General features: G+C 43.7%; 1 protein-coding gene across 1 annotated transcript in view; it reads left to right on the top strand.

The window, feature by feature from the left end:
- Positions 1 to 19,543, top strand: part of LOC124551156 (esterase FE4-like) — a 195,472-nt gene that overhangs the window by 60,923 nt on the left and 115,006 nt on the right. Inside the window, exon 3 of the mRNA XM_047126123.1 lies at positions 314 to 473. Within this exon, the coding sequence (XP_046982079.1) occupies positions 314 to 473 (160 nt within the window). The remainder of the gene's footprint in view (positions 1 to 313; positions 474 to 19,543) is intronic.

The raw sequence follows: 19,543 nt of genomic DNA, 5'->3' as shown, positions 1-19,543 counted from the left end.
ATGTTAAGAGTATGCAAGCATTAAAAAACTGGCCGCAACCCGTATTTCTTGTAAAGTAAAGCCTCGTTTCTCAATCAGCGACTGTGACGAGGCGTACCGAGTGCCTTGCCACGGTCCGGGCGGCTGCCCCCTTGGGAGGTTCGAGTCCTCCCTAGGACATGTGTGTGTCTGTTGTCCTTAGCGTACGTTAGTTTAAGTTAGGTTAAGTAGTGTGTAGGCTTAGAGACCGATGACCTCAGCAGTTTGGTCCCTTAAGAATTCACACACATTTGCACATTTTCGTACCGAGTGCAGTGCGGTGGTTTGCCCGCAGCTGCCGTCTGAGGGCCCTGGCGATCTTTTTCCGGTGATGGTCCACATCCACGGCGGCGGCCTGGTCGGGGGCTCCGGCAACATGGATTTCGGGAGACCCGACTTCCTCATCCGCTATGGCGTCGTCTTCGTCTCCCTCAACTACCGCCTCGGAGTCCTCGGTGAGTACATAAATACCGTCTCAGCGAGGTTACGGTGACCAGTCAGTTCTAGGTATAAAAGAGAACGAGAGTTGTATGTAAAGTGATCCAGTTAGAACTGATTTTTGTTGTTGTTGTGGTCTTCAGTCCTGAGACTGGTTTGATGCACCTCTGCACGCTATTCTATCCTGTGCAAGCTTCTTCATCTCCCAGTACGTACTGCAGCCTACATCCCTCTGAATCTGCTTAATGTATTCATCTTTTGGTCTCCCTCTGCGATTTTTACCCTCCACGCTGCCCTCCAATACTAAATTGGTGATCCCTTGATGCCTCAGAACATGTCCTACCAACCGATCCCTTCTTCGAGTCAAGTTGTGCCACAAACTCCTCCCCGATCCTATTCAGTACCTCCTCATTAGTTATGTGATCCACCCATCTAATCTTCAGCATTCTTCTGTAGCATAACTGATTTTAACTGTCTGTAATTCCAGTGCTTCACCGCAAAATTTTCATCAGTTCACTGTCTCTAGATGGTCATCATTGTGGGGTCCTGCCCACTCGTCTCTTATAGGGTGCTGCTTTCTGGTTTTTATTACAGTAAACTAGATTGACAATACTTAACTGTGGTCTGGTTCAAATGGCTCTGAGCACTATGGGACTCAACTTCTGAGGTCATAAGTCCCCTAGAACTTAGGACTACTTAAACCTAACTAACCTAAAGACATCACACACATTCATGTCCGAGGCAGGATTCGAACCTGCGACCGTAGCGGTCGCGCGGTTCCAGACTGTAAACTGTGGTCTACAATGCCGTGTCACAAGCTATTGGCGACATGCAAAAAATCAATGTCTTTCGCTACATAGAATGACCATGCCAGTAATGGATACGGATCACAAGTCAAAGCCCTTCCAGTGCTCTCTTTTAGTCCGGGTCCACAAGTGTCCGTCTTCTACGGCAGAGGCTGGCAGGAGCAGCGCTTATATTCTCTTCGGTTAGAGGCCTCTGTCGTGGTGCGGTCCTAGTCAGCGTGCTATTGCCTGAAGTCATATCACAGCCTTCTCTGCTATTGCCTTCTTCATCGTCGTACCGGCGCTTGTCGTTATGCCGCAACAATCATATTACGGAATCGATAAAAACTGACATGAGTTTGCGATGAAAGAGAATTAAAGTCCCGGCCGAAGTGGCTGTGCGGTTCTAGGCGCTGCAGTCTGGAACCGCGAGACCGCTAAGGTCGCTGGTTCGAATCCTGCCTCGGGCGTGGATGTGTGTGATGTCCTTAGGTTAGTTAGGTTTAACTAGTTCTAAATTCTAGGGGACTAATGACCTCAGCAGTTGAGTCCCATAGTGCTCAGAGCCATTTGGACCATTTTTAGAATTAGAAAATGGTTCAAATGGCTCTGAGCACCATGGGACTTAACATCTTAGGTCATCAGTCCCCTAGAACGTAGAACTACTTAAACCTAACTAACCTAAAGACATCACACACATCCATGCCCGAGGCAGGATTCGAACCTGCGACCGTAGCAGTCGCGCGGTTCCGGACTGACGCGCCTAGAACCGCTCGGCCACCGCGGCCGGCTTAGAATTAAAGTCAGTGTACACTACTGGCCATTAAAATTGCTACACCAAGAAGAAATACTGATGACAAACGGGTATTCATTGGACAAATATGTTATACTAGAACTGACATGTTGGGTGCATAGATCCTGACAAATCAGTACCCAGAACAACCACCTCTGGCCGTAATAATGGCCTTGATACGCATGGGCATTGAGTCAAACATAGCTTGGACAGCGTGTACAGGTACAGCTGCCCATGCAGCTTCAACACGATACCACAGTTCATCAAGAGTAGTGACTGGCGTATTGTGACTAGCCAGTTGCTCGGCCACCATTGACCAGATGTTTTCAATTGGTGAGAGCTCTGGAGAATGTGCTGGCCAAGGCAGCAGTCGAACATTTTCTGTATCCAGAAAGGCCCGTACAGGACCTGAAACATGCGGTCGTGCATTATCCTGCTGAAATGTAGGGTTTCGCAGGGATCGAATGAAAGGTAGAGCCACGGGTCGTAACACATCTTAAATCTAACGTCCACTGTTCAAAGTGCCGTCCATGCGAACAAGAGGTGACCCAGACGTGTAACAAATGGCACCCCATACCATCATGCCTGGTGATACGCCAGTATGGCGATGACGATACGCGCTTCCAATGTGCGTTCACCGCGATGTCGCCAAACACTGATGCGACCATCATGATGCTGTAAACAGAACCTGGATTCATCCGAAAAAAAATGACGTTTTGCAATTCGTGCACCCAGGTTCGTCGTTGAGTACACCATCGCAGGCGCTCCTGTCTGTGATGCAGCGTCAAAGGTAATCGCAGCCATGGTGTCTGCTGCAAACGTCGCCGAACTGTTCGTGCAGATGGTTGTTGTCTTGCAAACGTCGCAATCTGTCGACTCAGGGATCGAGACGTGGCTGCACGATCCGTTACAGCCATGTCGATAAGATGCCTGTCGACTGCTAGTGATCGTTGGGATGCAGCACGGAGTTCCGTATTACCCTCCTGAACCCACCGATGCCATATTCTGCTAACAGTCACTGGATCTCGACCAACGCGACCAGCAACGTCGCGATAAGCCGCAATCGCGATAGGCTACAATCCGACCTTTATCAAAGTGGGAAACGTGATGGTACGCATTTCTCCTCCTTACACGAGGCGTCACAACAACGTTTCACCAGGCAACGCCGGTCAACTGCTGTTTGTTTATGAGAAATCGGTTGGAAACTTTCCTCATGTCGGTACGTTGTAGGCGTCGCCACCGGCGCCAACCTTGTGTGAATGCTCTGAAAAGCTAATCATTTGCATATCAGAGCATCTTCTTCCTGTCGGTTAAATTTCGCGTCTGCGACGCGTCATATTCGTGGTGTAGCAATTTTAATGGCCAGTAGTGTATGTACGAGGGGCGCTCAACAAATAATGTAACACATTATTTTTCTGGGGCAGTTTCGGTTCAGAAAACGCGGAATTTGTTGTGGGACATTGTGGAATATTCCGCTTCGGCCCCTACAGTTTCAAGAAGCTCCGATAGGTGGCGTCTGAAATGGAAGTGCGTTCCAAGCCGAGAGCCATCACTGAGTCTCTTTTGGCAGAAAACCAGAGCAACGCAGATACTCATACGCGCTTGCAGAATGTCTACGGAGACCTGGCAATGAACAAAAGCACGGTGAGTGGTCGAGTGAGGCGTCTGCCATCATTGCAACAAGGTCGCGCAAACTTGTCCGATCTCCCATGTGCCGGCCAGCCGCACACAGCTGTGACCCCTGCAGAGATGGAGCGTGCGGACACCCACATTAAAAGTGATCGACGGACCACAATCAAACACGTCGCTGATCAACTGGTCGTCTCTGTTGGCAGTCCTGACAGACTCGTCCAATAGTTCAGGTACTCAAAGGTGTGCGACCGCCGGATTCCTCGTCGTCTAACTGAACACCATAAAGAGCAGACCATCTGTGCAGACCTGCTTGCGCGATACGAACCTGATCGTGACAATTTTTGGCGAACATCGTTACAGGTGACGAACCGGAAACGGAAATCCGTGGAGTGGTGCCATACTACATATCATGCGAAGAAAAATTTCAAAGCCGCGCCCTCAGCCGGAAAAGTCATTACGACGGTCTTCTGGGACTCTGAAGAGGATATTCTGTTTGATGTCCTCCATCGTGATGCAACAATCGACTCTGACGTGTGTTGCGCTGCCCTCAGGAAACGGAAGAAGCGACTTCGCCGTATTTGTCGCCACAAAAATGCGAACCAACTTCTTCTGCTCCACGCATGTCAGTGCAATCGCGAGGAGCTCACAAAACTTCATTGGTCTGTTCTCCCCTATCCATCCTACAATCCGGATCTCGCACTTTCGACCCCCATCTGTTTGGGCCGATTAAGGATGCATTCTCCGCCCCCGTTAGCTGAGCGATCAGCGCGGCGGAGTGTCACGCCAAAGGGCCCGGGTTCGATTCCCGGCTGGGACAGGAGATGTTTCTTCGCTCAGGAACTGGGTGCTGTGTTGTCCTCATCATCATCATTTCATCCCCATCTCCGACGTGCAAGTCGCCAAATGTGGCGTCGAATGCAATAAGTACTTGCCCTCGGCGGCCGAACTTCCCCGCATGGGGGACTCCCGGTCCACAGTACCGTACGCTCATTTCCATTTTTTCCAAGCGTGCAGTCCGCTCCGACGTCGAGCAGTAGAGTCGTACCATGCGGGCATACAGGACCTCCCACTAAGGCAGTCGCACTGAACGCAGATTACGTTCAAAAATAGGATTTTGTAGCGAACAGTGTGCAGTGGGGAATAATACGGTGTTTTGGAATCCTGAATAAAACCGACCAACTTTCGAAAAAAAATGTGTTGAATTACTTACTTAACGCCCCTCGCAGTAGTTTCCATGTATTTATTTATTTCACCTGATCACCGCTTTTAAATGCGCTGTATTTTTGCATCATGGATGCTTTAAGAAAGACAATAATTTTAATATGGAAATGAGCGTAAGGCATGGTTGGCCCGGAGGCCCCTATTCGGGGAAGTTCGGCCATCAAGTGCAAGACTTACTTCATTCGACGCCACGTTGGGCGTCTCGCCCGCCGGTAATGATGATGAAAGGATGCTGAAGACAACACAACAACCAGTCCGCGTGTGGAGAAAACCTTCAACCCGGCCGGTAATCGAATCCGGGCCCAGTGCATGGGAGGCAAGCACGTTACCACCCAGCTAAGGAGGCGGACATAATTTTAATATGATACATAGTAAAAACATCTTCTTCCTCCCATTTCCTGTAGTAGGCCAGGTGTGTTCTTCTGTTGTTCTCTTCTTCCTCTCCGCCTCCCTTGATACCTTTTATCTTTTGATTTGAAGCTCTCTATATTGCGTGGTAGTCTCTCTGGATGCATTCTTTGCATGTGTTCATTCCTCTTTTCTTTTATTCTCAGCCAGTTTTCCTATCACACTCCAAATTTTCAGCTCCATCTGAATAACTTCATTTCTTATTTTTTCTGTTGTTTTGCATCTTTCACGCCTCAGAGATATCTCATTTCTATTCCTTGTTTTTGTTTCTCTTGTTTCTCATTTAATGTCCATGATTCTCTTCCATATAATAGGGCTGGCAATCCGAGTATTTAATAAAATTTCTGTAATGTTACTTCCGTGTTTCCTGCTTTGAAGTTCTATGAACTGTTTAAAGATATTTCCAAATTTATCCAATTTTAAATGCGTAATGCGATGAACAGAGAAAACTAACGTGAAATAAAATTATAAAGAATGTAGCAACCAGTCGCGGAAACACAATTTATTTATCTTGTTGCAAATCGATTTCGACTGATAGCAGTCATCATTGGTGCATTTTTCTAACCGATACATGCCATAAGTGGAATTACTGTCCTAGGAAGATATCTATCGTGGCAGATTTCTTTCATGATAGAAATCTGCCAAGGACAGTACTTCTACTTAAGGCATGTACTGGTTAGAATAATGCACCGATGACGACTGATATCAGTCGAAATCGATTTGAAACAAGATAAATAAATTATGTTTCCGCGAATGATTGCTACATTCGTTACAAGTTTATATTCCACGGTCGCTTCGCAGAAAGGTCACCTTATGGGGCCCAACATTCACAATGTAAAATAACTCCTACATGATGATGACCTTAAACTGAATTTTACAAGAGAAGCTGATTTGAAAAAAAGAATTCATGAACTAAGTAAAATATGTATGGAGTATAGTATTATCTTCTTCATATTCATAGAATATTTTACATCGAAAACAACTGTAAAATTGTACATTTTCAATTTATTTCATTAACTCAAGAAGAAAGGGAACAACACTCTAAAAGGATGAAGGAAATTTGGGAACTGAAGAAATCTAATACAATGAAGAGTAGCCAAAGTTGATTCATCGTACCCTTCAAATGGGTTATTCGAAAGAAAAAAAAAACTGCTATCTTCGTCCTCACTGAATATTTTACACAAAATGCCATTGACTTCGATTTATTAGGTTATTTTTAAAATTGTATTCTGTACACATTTTATTTACTTCATAAATTCCTTTATGTAAATAACCAACTCTTGTAAAATTCAGTGTAGGGTCAACAGCATGTACGACTGAGTTTAGCTTTACCGAATTGCTTACTTGTACCCCAGTGTTTATCCTAGAATTACGTCTGTGATCTACATCGTCAGTGTGAATATTCAACAGTTTAGAGGTAAACTACAGCCTTGTCTCATCCCCTTAATTTTTTTGTATGGGTTCTGTACATATGTCTTCTATATCTAAGATTACTAAAGTTTCTTTACATAGAATTCTGGTAGCTGGTATAAGCTGAATGAGAACCTCTGTGTTCCGATATTCTCCTTAACTTTGACTAAAAACATTATAGAAAGTCTTCTCAAAATATATAAAAACAGTATATGTCTCTTTTTTAAGCTCTCTCCACTTTTCAATAAGCTCTCGTAAAGTAAAAATTGCATCCGACGTTGATAGTTCCTTTCGAAGTATAATCAGTTCTTCCACCAGTAAACATTCCGTATTGTTTTTAGTCTAGTGTTTAAAATTTTGGATAAAGTTTATATACTGGGTCAAGGAAGGTTATATCTCTGTAATTTTCACGTTATATTTTTCTCGTATCTTAAATAACAATATTACTTTTGCTTCCGTCGAATTGCATGGTACGTTTTTTTTTTCCAAATCCTCTAAATTTATTTAACACTTCATTAATTCCATTTAACGTTTTACTTTTCCATTTTTTGTGATTTTCAAAGCTGCTGTGACTTCTTTTACTACACGATAATAATATAATTAAAATGTTAAAAAAACAAATTTGAATTTATCTAATGCCATTTGGAGTAGTAGCATTTACTAAGAACTTATATCAATGATACTAGCGACCTTACATACTACTATCAATAACAATGGTAACAATAGTTATAGTAGAAGCTACTTAACGTATTTATAGGTGCACAAAAGTGGGATTTTATGACATAGTGATATGACTGATGAGGGAGTCAAATTCAGGTACACTATGCCAGCTAGCGTCTTCGGGAAACGAGAAAGGCCTGGTAGAAATGAAGAGTATTTAGCTGCAATGGAGTAACGGGTATGTGTAGAACGAAGACAGACGTTGGACGAGATATGTCATTAATTGTCTTATGAAGTTGGAACTGTTATTCAGTTCTGTGATATACTGAGGGAGGTCCTTCTAGAGAAAGGACATAGAGAAGGCGGTGATTGATTGAGTGGGACATAAAGGATTTTGCTCTGATAACGACGAGTGTTTCTGCTGTGTTTCTCAGACAAGAGCGATAAAGCCGAGAAAAAATGTGAGGAGTTGCGTACGTTGATAAGATCGTATCCGATACAGCGGTGTGTGAATAGTGGAAATTAGTGCCAAGCCAGCATATAACAATGATTTCCTGCCAATCGCTAGCAGTCGCCATAAACATGAGGGTATTTTTTTTTTTTTCTTATAGACTTTCTTTCTCCCCGCACATCCCCCCTTACACTCGCCACTACGGGACTGCGTCAGCGTTAGTGCCTGCCTAAAATATCTCTTTTTTTCTGAAAGTTCACCTTCTTGTTGCAGGGGTAACCAAGGTTCTCAGTCTTTGGATATATTTATCTGGTATCATATGTAAAGTTTGCGATCCAGTGGCTACAGCAAACCATATTAGCCACAAAAAAGGAGGGTACTCTATAATTTCATAAAACAGTTTGTTATTACATAAACTGCAGCATAACACACTCACAGGAAAAAAAAAACGCAACACCAAAAAGTAATTAATATAGAGCAATAAAATATTGGGAATAGATTTTTTAGGTAACATATGTAATTGACTAGTATTTCAAGATCACAGGTTGATGTAATGGCGAATGGGACTTGCTGGTACATTAGTAAACGACGTAGCCTCGAGAATATCGAATGCAAGCATACAGACATGTGTGCACTGTGTTGTAAATGTGCTGGATATAAGTTTGTGGACTGGAGTTCGATGACTGTTGCACTTGGTCCGTCAATATAATAAGGATTAACGCTGGTTGTGGATGACGCTGGAATTGTTGTCCGATGATGTCTAATATGTGTTCGATTCGAGACAGATCTGGTGATCGAGTAGGCCAAGGCAACATGTCAACAGCCTGTGGAGCATGTTGGGTTACAAGGGTGGTATGTGGATGAGCGTTATCCTGTTGAAATGATGATGATGATGATGTTTCAGGCCAAGGCAACATGTCGACAGCCTGTGGAGCATGTTGGGTTACAAGGGTGGTATGTGGATGAGCGTTATCCTGTTGAAATGATGATGATGATGATGTTTCAGGCCAAGGCAACATGTCGACAGCCTGTGGAGCATGTTGGGTTACAAGGGTGGTATGTGGATGAGCGTTATCCTGTTGAAATGATGATGATGATGATGTTTCAGGCCAAGGCAACATGTCGACAGCCTGTGGAGCATGTTGGGTTACAAGGGTGGTATGTGGATGAGCGTTATCCTGTTGAAATGGTGATGATGATGATGTTTCAGGCCAAGGCAACATGTCGACAGCCTGTGGAGCATGTTGGGTTACAAGGGTGGTATGTGGATGAGCGTTATCCTGTTGAAATGGTGATGATGATGATGTTTCAGGCCAAGGCAACATGTCGACAGCCTGTGGAGCATGTTGGGTTACAAGGGTGGTATGTGGATGAGCGTTATCCTGTTGATGATGATGATGATGTTTGGTTTGTGGGGTGCTTAACTGCATGGTTGTCAGCGCCCATATAAATTCCCAACCTTTTCTCAGTCCAATCTCGCCACTTTAGTGATGATGAAATGATGAGGACAACACAAATACCCAGTCACCTCGAGGCAGGTGAAAATCCCTCACCCCGCCGGGAATCGAACCCGGGACCACGTGCTCGGGAAGCGAGAACGTGACGGCGAGACCACGATCTGCGGACTTATCCTGTTAAAGAGTGTATGTGTTCTGACATTATGGGTGCTCGATAGCGACGTTATCAGCGCCCTGACACATTTTAAACGCAAAAAAATGTGAATAAAATCACTAAAATTGTTGAGCACAGAGAGAATGAGAACTACAAAACGGCGTTCGTCCACTCATTCCCACCTCACTCGAATTCACGCACACAGTTACTCTGTCTAATTCGCCTTAAGACAATGAGAAAAGAGTGAAAGGTGCTACAACTGGAATTAAAGCAGAAGTAGAACGACAGATGAACTAAAACAATGATATAGGGAAACGTCATCGGCTGATCACGTACAAAAACCATGGGTGAGCCAGTCAAATTGTTAACATATTAAGAGAACCTCCCTAAAATTTTTGGAAGCAAGTTGGACAAATCACATAGCCTTAAGAGTCTTACCACATTCGATTGAACATCACTTAAAAAAGAGGGCATATCTGCCAGCAAATCTGCTGCTGCCCTTTGGTCCTAAAATAAAAGACGGTCTAGTAAAATGAGGCATGCATTGATCTGCACGTCACATTCACCACACACTGGAGAGTCTTCGCCGAACAAAGAAGCCATGCATTAGAGGACTGTGGCCCATGCAGAGACGAGTATGGAGGCCCTCATACCATCTTCGTAGCTGAAAGGAAGTCCACCTCATAGTGGGCTTTACCAGACGCAGCTTGTTACATGTCACTTCCGGCCACTCGTCTTCCCATCAATACATGACTCTGTACCTCAACAGCGAGGAGATACGATGTAGGGGGATAACACACTGAAATAACTGAGGAGCGCTACACACCTCCTCGGTTGCTACACCCATCCTCTCGTTCCCTACAATGCCCATATACCCTGGCACCCAGAAGAAAGACAGTTCCTTCCCCAGTGGTTGTAGTTAGAGGAAGGCATCCGGCACATTCTGTTACTTTATCTGCTGAGAACAAGTGTTCTAGAGAGTGAAGGCCACTAAGAGAATCAGAACAGACAAGGAAGTAAGTACTTGGAGCACATCTTATCTGCTCCAGTGCTCTCAAGATCACACGTAATTCTACGTCATTACCATTAAAGTCTCGCGCCAGTCGGACCGTGTGGACACGTTCAGGGAAAGCAACAGAGCAACCGACGGAATGTCCGTGCTTCAGCCCATCTTTAAAGACAGATGTAGAGATGTGGTGCTGAGTTAAAACTTCATTAAATAACGTATTAAAATACATGCAGGAGTTGAATCTTCCCTGTACTGCACTAAATATAAAATTACTCAGGGCTTCTGTGGTAATCTTGGTGACAAATGGTTAAAACTCTGGACTCGGGGTTGGACTTGCTCTTCACCAAGTAGTAGTAGTAGTTGTAGTAGTAGTAGTAGCAGTAGCAGCAGCTTTATTCATCCGTAACGTGTATCCACAGGACATGTGGCCTGTAATTGAAGAAGTGTCATGATGATCTCTCCGTTGGCAAAAGATTCCGGAATAGTCCCCCATTCGGATCTCCGGGAGGGGACTGCCAAGGGGGAGGTTACCATGAGAAAAAGATTCAATAATCAACGAAAGGATAACGTTCTACGAGTCGGGGCGTGGAATGTCAGAAGCTTGAACGTGGTAGGGAAACTAGAAAATCTGAAAAGGGAAATGCAAAGGCTCAATCTAGATATAGTAGGGGTCAGTGAAGTGAAGTGGAAGGAAGACAAGGATTTCTGGTCAGATGAGTATCGGGTAATATCAACAGCAGCAGAAAATGGTATAATAGGTGTAGGATTCGTTATGAATAGGAAGGTAGGGCAGAGGGTGTGTTACTGTGAACAGTTCAGTGGCTGGGTTGTTCTAATCAGAATCGACAGCAGACCAACACCGACAATGATAGTTCAGGTATACATACCGACGTCGCAAGTTAAAGATGAACAGATAGAGAAACTATATGAGGATATTGAAAGGGTAATGCAGTATGTAAAGGGGGACGAAAATCTAATAGTCATGGGCGACTGGAATGCAGTTGTAGGGGAAGGAGTAGAAGAAAAGGTTACAGGAGAATATGGGCTTGGGACAAGGAACGAAAGAGGAGAAAGACTAATTGAGTTCTGTAACAAGTTTCAGCTAGTAATAGCGACTACCGTGTTCAAGAATCACAAGAGGAGGAGATATACTTGGAAAAGACCGGGAGATACGGGAAGATTTCAATTAGATTACATCATGGTCAGACAGAGATTCCGAAATCAGATACTGCATTGTAAGGCGTACCCAGGAGCAGATATAGACTCAGATCACAATATAGTAGTGACGAAGAGTAGGCTGAAGTTCAAGACATTAGTCAGGAAGATTCAATACGCAAAGAAGTGGGATACGGAAGACTAAGGAATGACGAGATACGTTTGAAGTTCTCTTACGCTATAGATACAGCAATAAGGAATAGCGCAGTAGGCAGTACAGTTGAAGAGGAATGGACATCTCTAAAAAGGGCCATCACAGAAGTTGGGAAGGAAAACATAGGTACAAAGAAGGTAGCTGCGAAGAAAGCATGGGTAACAGAAGAAATACTTCAGTTGATTGATGAAAGGAGGACGTACAAACATGTCCCGGGAAAATCGGGAATACAGAAATACAAGTCGCTGAGGAATGAAATAAATAGGAAGTGCAGGGAAGCTAAGACGAAATGGCTGCAGGAAAAATGTGAAGACATCGAAAAAGATATGATTGTCGGAAGGACAGACTCAGCATACAGGAAAGTCAAAACAACCTTTGGTGACATTAAAAGCAAAGGTGGCAACATTAAGAATGCAACGGGAATTCCACTGTCAGATGCAGAGGAGAGAGCAGATAGGTGGAAAGAATACATTGAAAGCCTCTACGAGGGTGAAGATTTGTCTGATGTGATAGAAGAAGAAACAAGAGTTGATTTAGAAGAGATAGGGGACCCAGTATTAGAATCGGAATTTAAAAGAGCTTTGGAGGACTTACGGTCAAATAAGGCAGAAGGGATAGATAACATTCCATCAGAATTTCTAAAATCATTGGGGGAAGTGGCAACAAAACGACTATTCACGTTGGTGTGTAGAATATATGAGTCTGGCGACATACCATCTGACTTTCGATAAAGCATCATCCACACAATTCCGAAGACGGCAAGAGCTGACAAGTGCGAGAATTATCGCACAATCAGCTTACAGCTCATGCATCGAAGCTGCTTACAAGAATAATATACAGAAGAATGGAAAAGAAAATTGAGAATGCGCTAGGTGACGATCAGTTTGGGTTTAGGAAAAGTAAAGGGGCGAGAGAGGCAATTCTGACGTTACGGGTAATAATGGAAGCAAGGCTAAAGAAAAATCAAGACACTTTCATAGGATTTGTCGACCTGGAAAAAGCGTTCGACAATATAAAATGGTGCAAGCTGTTCGAGATTCTGAAAAAAGTAGGGGTAAGCTATAGGGAGAGACGGGTCATATACAATATGTACAACAACCAAGAAGGAATAATAAGAGTGGACGATCAAGAACGAAGTGCTCGTATTAAGAAGGGTGTAAGACATGCCTGTAGCCTTTCGCCCCTACTCTTCAATCTGTACATCGAGGAAGCAATGATGGAAATAAAAGAAAGGTTCAGGAGTGGAATTAAAATACAAGGTGAAAGGATATCAATGATACGATTCGCTGATGACATTGCTATCCTGAGTGAAAGTGAAGAAGAATTAAATGATCTGCTGAACGGAATGAGCAGTCTAATAAGTACACAGTATGGTTTGAGAGTAAATCGGAGAAAGACGAAGGTAATGAGAAGTAGTAGAAATGAGAACAGCGAGAAACTTAACATCAGGATTGATGGTCACGAAGTCAATGAAGTTAAGGAATTCTGCTACCTAGGCAGTAAAATAACCAATGACGGACGGAGCAAGGAGGACATCAAAAGCAGACTCGCTATGCCAAAAAAGGCATTTCTGGCCTAGAGAAGTCTACTAATATCAAATACCGGCCTTAATTTGAGGAAGAAATTTCTGAGGGTGTACGTCTGGAGTACAGCATTGTATGGTAGTGAAACATGGCCTGTGGGGAAACCGGAACAGAAGAGAATCGAAGCATTTGAGATGTGGTGCTATAGACGAATGTTGAAAATTAGGTGGACTGATAAGATAAGGAATGAGGAGGTTCTACTCAGAATCGGAGAGGAAAGGAATATGTGGAAAACACTGATAAGGAGAAGGGACAGGATGATAGGACATCTGCTAAGACATGAGGGAATGACTTCCATGGTACTAGAGGGAGCTGTGGAGGGCAAAAACTGTAGGGGAAGACAGAGATTGGAATACGTCAAGCAATTAATTGAGGACGTAGGTTGCAAGTGCTATTCTGAGATGAAGAGGTTAGCACAGGAAAGGAATTCGTGGCGGGCCGCATCAAAACAGTCAGTAGACTGATGACCAAAAAAAAAAAAGATCTCTTTCTACAAGGATATAGGACATGTCTAAGTATTTACAAATTTAGATCAATTTAAAATACGCTAATTCGTATACACATGTATTCACAGACTTCTAGTTAGAGACAATCATTAGATTTACTCCTGGTATACAATACCTTTTTTTACAAATAACTTATTAAATAACGTAATGCCACATTGCTCACTAATATCTCACTATCAGTCACTGCACACACTATACACACATTGTTTCATAACACTTCACTCACTACACATACATACACAGACACACACACACACACACACACACACACACACACACACACACACACACACGCACTGGTGATCTCTGGGCCATTTTCTGTACCTCAACCTTCCATTTACTATCCCGAAAAACTGAGTCAGCTTCCCTCCACATCGAGTGAGATGTTGAACTCAGAAAGAGGAAGACATGTTAGTACTGCGCTATGTGTAGCGTGGGGGTAAGAAAGGAAAAAAAGAAGGAAAAAAACATAAAATGAAGGTGTTATGTGGAATGTTGAATATTTTATAATCATTATTACTATTATTTATTTGGATAACATTTTTATCAAACCCCTTCTCTGTTTTAGCTAAGTAATCCTTCAATGTATAAAATATATTGCATAACAGGTACATTTTAGCTGCCTTTTTAAATAAGTGTATTTTGGCAATTTCTTTAATCTCTTTTGGTAATTTATTGTACAGTTTTATTCCTTGGTAGAAAATGCTGTTTTGAGTTTTACGTTTATTTTATCTTTGTAAATGTAAGTTGATTCTATCTCTTGTTGCATGGTCATGGACAGAGCTGTTTGTGCAGTAATTACCAATGTTATCTTATGTGTACAACTGACTGGTAAATGTATTCACATGGAGCAGTTAAAATCCTCAGTGTTGTGAACAGATCCTTACAATGAGCTCGACTAGTTTTTTTGGTTATTATTCTTATGGTTCCTTTCTGGAGTTTGAAAATTGTGTTCGTATTTTGTGTATTTGTTCCCCTAAAAAGAATGCCATAGTTAAGAACTGAGTGTACATACGAATAATATGTAACTAAAAGACACTGCATGTTACACACTGATGATAGGATTCTAAAGGCATAACATGCTGACGACATTCTGTTTGCAAGTACCTTTGTGTGTTCACACAACTTTAACTAAGAATCAGTATTCATTCCTAGAAATTTTGCAGTTGTTACACAGTCTATAGAGGTGCCATCTACATTTAATTTAACTTTGTCATTTTTCCTCTTCAAAGTGAAATTCATAGCATTAGTTTTCTTTATGTTCACTGTCACTCTATTACTTACTGGCCAATCATAAACTTTCTTGAGAGCTTCATTTGCTTTCTCGGCAAGGAGTTCTCTTGTTTTCTCAGTGACTATAATATTGCTGTCTTCAGCGAAGAGGATTTTTTCACCATGACTAACACTACTGGGAAAGTCATTGATGTATATCAGGGACAGTATTGGTCCTAACATACTAGCTTATGGAACCCCTATATTAATGTATTTTGGTTCTGATAAGTGTTTTACTAAATGTTTAGATCTATTTGAAGTATGTGCTATCTCTACTCTTTGTACCCTATCTGTTAGGTATGATCGAAACCAGTCTTTAGCTACCCATAGTGACTCCAGCAAACGCCACTCGCTGATACCAACAGCCTTGTTGCTCATGGACGATTGGGCAAAAGTTGCTTCAGAGGTGGGCAAGCAACAGTAAGGACTGCAGGTAAATTTGGAGGAACTTACGTGCCTGACGCACCATGAGAAGTTGCCATCGGATTGTAAGTGGCAGTTCACCAGCCTCAGCACAGAGCCTGGATAAGAGGCTGCTCCTGGCTGTGGCCAGACTAAATCCCCTCATAGTAGGCAGCGTCCATGACCTTCAGAAAAGACGATCTCCCTGTCCTCTAAAGACTGTTGCATCTCAACAGCCATTCATGCTATCAACACGCAGCACACACTGAGACTGAGGATTTTTATGGAGAGTTTTACTGTCCTCCCAATGAGGACTGTCAAGCAAACATCCCCATCCCCAGTGACACACAATGTTATGGAGAGTTTTACTGTCCTCCCAATGAGGACTGTCAAGCCAACATCCCAATCCCCAGTGACACACAATGTTCGACTGCTGCATCGCACAGTGGTCTCTGAAGCATGCCCAGAGCTTATAAGGACATAGGATTACCAGTATTTACCAGTCCCCAGAAGTATGGGGTCACCTAGCCTGTACGCAGCAAACAAATGCTGAGCCCCTTAGGACGTCCTCTCGGAAAATACTCTCCTGAATTATGTTCGTGGGTGGCAGCACAAAAGGTCGAGTCCAAAGATTCACACGAAAATTTACGGTCAGCGTGCATGGAATAACCATGAGACTGATCCTGCTGTCATACAAAGTCACACCCCAACCGTATCTCCAGGTCTAGTTCCAGTATGTCTAGCATGCAGACAAGTTGGCTGCAGACTCTCAACTGGCCTCCTTCTACCCAACACACGGCCATCACTGGCACCGAGACAGAACCAGCTTTCATCAGGAAACACAACAGACCTCCACTCGACAAGACTGAAGTTGCAAATGGCGGTGGTTTGGGCTAAACGGAATGCACGCTACGGGGCGTCTGGCTCGGATCTGTCCTTGAAGTAACCGATACGTAACAGTTCGCTGTGTCACTGTGGTGCCAGCTGCTGCTCCAATTGCTGCTGCAGATGCAATATGATGCAGCAGAGCCATACACCAAACACGATGGTCATCCCTCTCGGTAGTGCCAGGTGGCTGTCCAGGGTCCAGTTGTCTTGAGACGGTACATCCCCGTGACCACCGCTTTCAGCACTCATGCACAGTGGCTACATTCCTGCCAAGTCTTAATGCATTATCACAGAAGGGACATCCAACTTCTGATAGTCCTATTACACGACCTGGTTCAAACTCAGTGACGTATTAATAATGGCGTCTTTGTCGCGTACTTCACTAACATCAGCTCACTACGTCCAGTCTCAAAGGTAACTAACGCTAACGATAGTTACAGCGTGTATTTAAAGCAAACCTGATTTTCAGCCTCATAATGACGCTACTAGCGCCACTCTCATGCGACTGGAGTGAAATTTGAGTAGACACCACCAATTTTCATTTGTGTCGCATACCTGCTTCTTGGTGTTGCGATCATTTTCCGTTAGTGCATACCACAGATCTACCTGAAGATATGCATTTCGAACTTTTTATATCAAATTATGTTTAAACTACATCTACTTTACCCTAACTTCACTCCTTATCTGTAATGGGTCACGGTATCAGCAGACTCGGATGTGTAATTCCAGAGCAGATACATGCTTTACTGCGCCATTTAATCGTATTATTCATCACTGCCTTCCTGACGCGCAAAAAGTCCTAATCTGCATTATCTAACGGTACAATCTAAAAGCATCACGAAGCTATCTCATATTTTAATATGTGTATTTTGTTTCATCCGCATTTATAAATGTAACATTGCAATGGAAAAGTACTGTGGTAGCCTCATCGTTAAGGCAGATTTGTATTATCAACTGTTAGATATCCGAGTGTCATATCACTGTATCAGCTTAAGGAACTCGTAAGCAAAGAGATACCCTGTACAGATATTCTGTTCTCCACACCTTTTGTGCACTGTTTCTTCACTGTGATGTTGTCTAAAATTATGTTTCAGTCGAATGAGTTTATAGTATGCAGAACAAAAGATTGTTACATCAGTTTGTTTCTTCACAGGCTTCAGGTTTACATTATACGTCGGGCAATTCAGTGAGTGTACTAAATGAACACACAAACAAAACCACATTCGCACACAGTAGGCTTCATAACTTTTTGTCTGGTAGATATACGTACGTCGAAAATATACGATACTGACCTTATTCCTGGCGTTTGAGGGACGGCAGCGGAGAAGCCAAGTATGGTGGCTGCTTGAATTAACAATTGAAAACAACAGACGTGCATTCGACGAGTCAGTTGTAAGCAGGAGGTGTTAAACAGAGGTTAGGCGCAATCCGCACAGAAATGACGTGGCGCGAGAAATATGGCATACTAACTGAGCACCCAGACTTGGCCTGATACATATTTATCAAGACCTTCGATTAGCCCATCTCTCCCTTCCCTAGCTTTGTGTTGTTCTCCTCCCTCTCTCTGCCCACCTCCACCATCTACTTGTCCATCTTCTCCTCGTCCCTCTCTCCCCCATTCACAGTCAATTTCCTCCTTCGCCATTTCCTTGTCCATCTCCATCTCCTCCTCCCCCTCTTTCTGTTCAGCTCTTCAACCTACCTCTCCATCTTCTCCTGCCCCTCTCTCTTTCCATCTGCTGCTTCCCCTCTCACAGTCCATCTGAACCTCTCCTCTCTCATTTCTTCTTCTCCTCTCCACTCTGCCCATCTGCTCCTCCAGCCTCTTTCCGTCCATCAGCTCCTACCTCTCCCTCTGCCCACCTCTACCACTGCCACTTCCTTTCCATCTCCAGCCATCCCGCTCTCTCTCTCCGTCTATTCTCCGTTTTTCTCTGTCCACTTCCTCCAACCCTAACATTCACTACATCGCCTCCTCTCCTATCATCCCATCCACATGCTCCTCCTATTTCCTCTGTCTGTCTCCTTTCCCCCCATTTCCATCTCTTCCACTCACCCTTCCCTGTCCACATCATCTACCTTCTCTCTTCACACTATCACCCTCATCCCAACAGGACCTTGCTGGTTCTTACCCCACAGTATATCTTTCCACACAGGAAGTATACATGTACGAAGTTTGGTTCAAATTGATCCAGATGTTTCGAAGGAGTTTTTACATTGTTCGTTCAGGAAAATAAAAAATATGGTGCTTTTTTTTGTTGAAATATCACAAAATTAATTGTGCAAAAATCGTTACAAACAGTGTGGAAAACGTAACATCGAGTGTGGTGCGTTGTAGCTCCTTGTGGTCAAACATAAAAATGTGTCACTTAACTGTACCCGGTGACATGATGCTGTGGCTCAGTCTAGTTACATGAAAACGAAAGAAAAGAGGAAACACACGTTTCTGATATGTATGGCAATTGGATATACGTCCTATTCTCCTTCGCCCTGCACCTCTCTCTGTTCATCTCCTCCTACCCTCTCTTTATCAATCTCTTCCTTCATCCCCCCCCTCTCTATACCTCCTCCCCCTCCTTCTGTCCAGTTTATCTTCCCTCCTCTGTCTCCAACTCCTTCCGCCCCTCTTCCTGCCCATCTCCCCCTTTACAGTCCCTATGTCAACTTCTCCATCTCCTCTTACTGTCACCTCCCCCTCTCCATTTGAGCTTTGTTTATTATTACCGCAAATTCAGATTATATAGTAGTACTCTAATTATTATCCGATAAGCAAGAAATACAAGGTTTCTATTTTCTGCGACAACTGTCAGTTGGTTGGTTGGTTTGTTGGGGGAAGGAGACCAGACAGCGAGGTCATCGGTCTCATCAGATTAGGGAAGGATGGGGAAGGAAGTCGGCCGTGCCCTTTGAAAGGGACCATCCCGGCATTTGCCTGGAGTGAGTTAGGGAAATCACGGAAAACCTAAATCAGGATGGCCGGACGCGGGATTGAACCGTCGTCCTCCCGAATGCGAGTCCAGTGTCTAACCACTGCGCCACCTCGCTCGGTCAACCGTCAGTGAAGAAGTGTTGAGTATCTGAATTATG

The sequence above is a fragment of the Schistocerca americana genome, chromosome 9, assembly GCF_021461395.2.
Source record: "Schistocerca americana isolate TAMUIC-IGC-003095 chromosome 9, iqSchAmer2.1, whole genome shotgun sequence".
Classification (NCBI taxonomy): Eukaryota; Metazoa; Arthropoda; class Insecta; order Orthoptera; family Acrididae; genus Schistocerca; species Schistocerca americana.
This window is presented reverse-complemented; position numbering and strand designations above follow the sequence as displayed.